Genomic DNA, 4,849 nt, shown 5'->3' on the forward strand with positions numbered 1-4,849 from the left:
AGTACTATACTATTGCTAGTCTTCGACCTTTCCTCTGCTCTTTTCGAATCCATGCGTGTAAATCATCGCTTAGAAAAACATTGGGTCAAAATTGCTAAAAGTCTTCAATTGGTATCAATTCCATTTTGTAATCCAAGCCAAAAATAAAACTCTTGAGCCTAGGCTAGCCTATGGCATCCTATTTCTAACTTATTCTATTGAATTGATACAGCAACGGAGCGCTTAAATATAGTCCAAAATTTATCATCGATCAAGGTAACATAATCTTGCAAAAGGAAGATTGATGGTAAATGTTCTCCTGAGGCTTAACTCTATCGTTCTGTAGGAGCGTGGACGTACGTATACGCGTATATGCATGCATTCGGATTGTAGTTTAATTAGTGAATACATCAATGAAATTATTAATGTCGATCGAAAGCGAAGAAAGTTACATTAGTCAAGACTGGCCCAAGGTATTGGATATTGTTGAACGACTACTATCTCAGGATCCAAATTGCTTGGTGAAAATTTGTTTCCAGGAACCTTTTAGGTAGCGATGTGTAGTCTGTATAGTGCAGTAGCTTTGCTGAACTTAGTTAATCATGTGATGTAAAATGGATTAAATTCTACGATGTCAGTCAATCGATTTTCATTAAACTTGGCGTGAGTATTGAATCTCATAGCAAGTGTTTATTATAGTGGATCGCGCCTTAAGAGGAACAGCTGTAAACTAAGCTCCAACCCTTTGAACTTTAGGCCTTTGCCTTATAATGTAGACGTCCATTGATACCATGTCCAGACTAATTTGAAAAGCCTTAACCATATGCATGCAAATGAAGTAGCACAGTAGCCTGTACAGCAATTCATGATTACTGTACACGATTGGATGATTCAATAAATCCCCCTTTAACGTATCATAGGCTAATACACCGTGGCTGTACAAAATGAAAACTTGCCCAAATAGCAAATACGTAGTTTCTTTCGATCGTTGAAATAAATGCGATATTGGTTAAACTAGTACAGTACTTGACCACAGTATTGTATGGTACCGTATTTTGACTTGGTTGGAATTAGCATCGTTGTCTGTAAAGTAGAAATTAACTTTAAAAATTGGAGAGCACCTTTGATAATGCTGTACTGTACTTTAATTAAGATGGGAACACATAGCAAACATACAAATTTGCGATACCGTGTCGTGCACAATGCAACATAAGTAGATCACCAAAAGTACGGGTACAATTTTTCCGCTATCATGGCATACATATACGCATGTTATTTGCAATCTAGCATCTCTTGAATTCCTGCATTATGTCGATGTGATGTAGTGGTTCATTGATAAATTAATACATTATTTGAATATCGTTGGAAGACCTACGTGCTGCAATATAAGTGATATCGGTATAATTTTTTTTACCAGCATTATATACCATGGAATTTGCCGGAGATTCTCAGAAAAAATGTATAACGATTTAACTGCTGTCATTACCAAGCATCTCCTTTCTGTTTCGGACAAATTGAAGGTAATTGTAAATCTGTAAAATGGTAGCTCAAGCTACCTGCAGCTGAGAATTCACATGATTTTGCCTTGGATAGTGTTGCTAATTTACATTATAATTCATTTTAAGGATTAGCCAGTACTGTATTTACTCGTAGTATTAAATTGTAATAAAATAAATAAAATAGAAAAGGGAAAATACCAGTTGGTTGTTAGCACCATATTTTTAATTTACGCATTTTTATGTATCTTCCAAGGTAAAACCCCAATCATCTAATCATATGCACTTGCGTCTCGAATTCGTACGCAACACAGCATATAATCTATAGCTATTTATGAGCATTTTCGTGTTTGGATCATCATATTATTTGTAACGTTGTAGGAAGTCAACGATCCATTGCTACATGTTCAGCAATTCAGCTATCACTTAAATCAGTACAAACAAGCCCTAAAAGCCATAGTATCTCTATTTCATCACCTGGTAAGTTATCTGCACAGTTTGCTTCATGTCTGCTAACATTTCTTTAATGTAGATGAATATTTACAGTAAATGTAGTCACATAATGTTTGTCTTTGTAATATTTAACTACCAACGTTAATAGTGGTACAAAAGTTAGTAGAACTGTATCTGCTTGTAATGACTTAATTCACGTAACGATAAAACTAACTAGTGAAACATAATTGATCGTATAGAATCGCTACTATGTCACGACAGTATTACACAAAGATTTATCCCGAGAATTAACGAAATTATTCAATCAACATATATCAGATAATTCACAATTATTTGGTAAGTTATTTCAATGCCATTTCTTGCTGTCTTTCGCGTACAACTTAATCGAAATTATACTATAACTAATAGCACATATTAATCATAATTTTAACTGATAGCTGCATTGAATGCACTTGGAAAAAGATCGTTTGCTATAGGCCCTGAAAATTTAAGTGATATTATCCAACAACTATATGCATTAAATCCAGGTACAACTGATAGCACTTGTCACTTGTGGTTTGCTGCAGAATAATCACTAATTGTACAGTATATATACATGTTCAAATTTTATCTCAACACTGTAATCCAGTCACGTAAAAGAAACTTCATTTTTATGCCTATTGCAACATTGCCGTATGTTTTGGTTATAAATAAAGTCCAGTTTTGATTCTCGTATCTTATGATAAAGTTTTGTTACCCTATAATAGATTATGCAAAGCGCGCACCAGAAGTATTCGCACGTTTCATACCTAATGTATTTGGCTCTACGGATGAATCCGATATCCCGGCTTTAATTCAATGGACTAAAGAATTACAAGAACAGTTTCCGCTAAGAGGCGTGTACCCTAGGTAAGAGATAAACCGCATTAGGCTCGATTTTAACCAAAACTAGTAATGCTGCTGTTAAGCGTTGTTCACTTTGAAGATAAATATTACGACATTCATGCTATACATAGCTATAAATGCTATATCTGTGGATTTATTCTAATTAATTCTTTTCTACCGGTTTATAGTGCTAATTCGCATAAAAGAAAGATGGACAGCGATTAGGAATAGACTGGGCAGTTTGATGATGCACTATTACAAAGCAGAAACTTTTTTGATCTTAATTTTATAGCTTTTATGATATGAAAATGTCTTGCTTTTATCCATAAAATGCGATAAAAGTGTTGCTAATAAACAAAACAATTATCTTGCGCTATTCTCACTGGTGAATTAACTTTGAGACATCTTACTTACCTTTTCCAACGTGAATTTTATTTGTGATATCGGATAAAATGTACTAGTTGAGCCCATTATTGTAATTATGTTGTTGTAGTTGTTATTTTAAAATTCATCTCGAATACTGTAGCATCGTCAGCCTGCCTGATTTCAGTTGTGACTGATAATAGTGCATACTAAGTTGTACTGCATTCAATTTAGGTTATAGCATATCCCTTAACCTACGAGTGCATAGTAGATAGAAGCATAACTAGTGAAAAATTTTCCACTATGAGTTATGTCTTGTATGCATGACCTACTAAAATGCAGCAGACCAATCTTCGATTTAAACTATAGCCCACAACCTGAAGTTTGCCTAGATGCGATACAGAAAAATACTTCCCCAAATACGTAAAATCGCCAATAAAGTCTATCCAGCGTAAATACAAAAGGATTCTTTAACTGAAGTATACAGCGTAAAAATGATGAACATGGTTGTTGGTTTTAGTTTATGTTATTGATTTTATGCCATCACGCAGTAGAATTGGTTTCATCAATTTGGCATGTAAATCAATGCAATGAACTATAGTAAAAAGAGTGTGTAATTGCCAAGTTTGCTATTCTTCACGGTTTACCTTCTCCGGAACATTTAGCGTATATGTACCACACCATGAACTACTAAGTCAATCTTACCGTAATATTGAGTAGTCTATGACCACATCTTACCATTCGCCGCTAGCCCTCCGAACTCGATCCCTTCCCCTAAAGCTTTACAAGTCAACCTCGAAATTTTGGGCAATCCTAGGATTGTTTAGCCTCTGGGATTCATAGAACTCGATAATGTTATATTATTCACTCTATCAATGACATATTAAGCGGATATTTTCGGTGAAATTGCGGTAATACGCGTATTTCCCAGCTTGATAGTCATCAATTTCTGTTCTCAGAATAGAATACACGAATCCATAAACAAGAAACATGATGTAAACGTTGAATGCGTCTCGTTTATGGTACGCCAATATTGCATGTATGAATCATTCAATTTTTAATTTCACTTAGGAGTGATTTATTGATACGTCTCGATTATACTCAGTGTAATTACTGTTGTAATTTTAACACTGCTAGAGACAACCATCCTTCAAAGTCTTATCACTTTTCGTCCAGTTTACCGCTCATTTAATCATTGCTTATTCATTCTTGAACACCAATACCAAATACTTTTTATCTCCAAATCCTACCATGCTTTCCGCTGGAAGCATGCTAACAATCAAGACCATACTATGTATTTGTCAAGACAGTTTACCACTCTATTCCGAAATTTTTCTACTGCTAATTGACCTTGTAATGAAAAATTTTAACTTAATCGTAATGCCTATGTGACAACGATACGTGCAAATTATCAGTGACTATGAATTCATTTCTACTGTGCGCTGTAGACTATGGATTGAACCTAATATTGTAGAATACTCTTCATATGTCAATTACACAACTCAGTTTACTGTACAGTAAGACCATTGCAGACTCTCTATCATTCAAGAATAACTAGGCTATATCGTATCAGTTTTGTCTCGAGATTTTCCTTGGTGTACGAACAAGCTGTTAGCCAAAAAGGCAGAAGGGACTGTTCATGAAACGATTCAAGAATATTAATAGAGAAAAGAAGAACCGGGTCGTGATTTCAA

General features: G+C 34.7%; 1 protein-coding gene across 1 annotated transcript; it reads left to right on the forward strand.

Moving 5' to 3' along the window:
* Nucleotides 1–1,436: 1,436 nt before the first annotated feature.
* TRIADDRAFT_58586 (uncharacterized protein) lies at nt 1,437–3,017 on the forward strand (the record flags this gene model as incomplete). Its single annotated transcript, XM_002114555.1, has 6 exons — nt 1,437–1,499; nt 1,857–1,955; nt 2,168–2,264; nt 2,366–2,455; nt 2,675–2,816; nt 2,981–3,017. The coding sequence occupies 6 exons, from the start codon at nt 1,437–1,439 to the stop codon at nt 3,015–3,017; spliced, it is 528 nt and encodes a 175-aa protein (XP_002114591.1).
* Between the last annotated feature and the right edge of the window lie 1,832 nt (nt 3,018–4,849).

This window comes from Trichoplax adhaerens, genomic scaffold, assembly GCF_000150275.1.
Source record: "Trichoplax adhaerens TRIADscaffold_8 genomic scaffold, whole genome shotgun sequence".
Classification (NCBI taxonomy): Eukaryota; Metazoa; Placozoa; class Uniplacotomia; order Trichoplacea; family Trichoplacidae; genus Trichoplax; species Trichoplax adhaerens.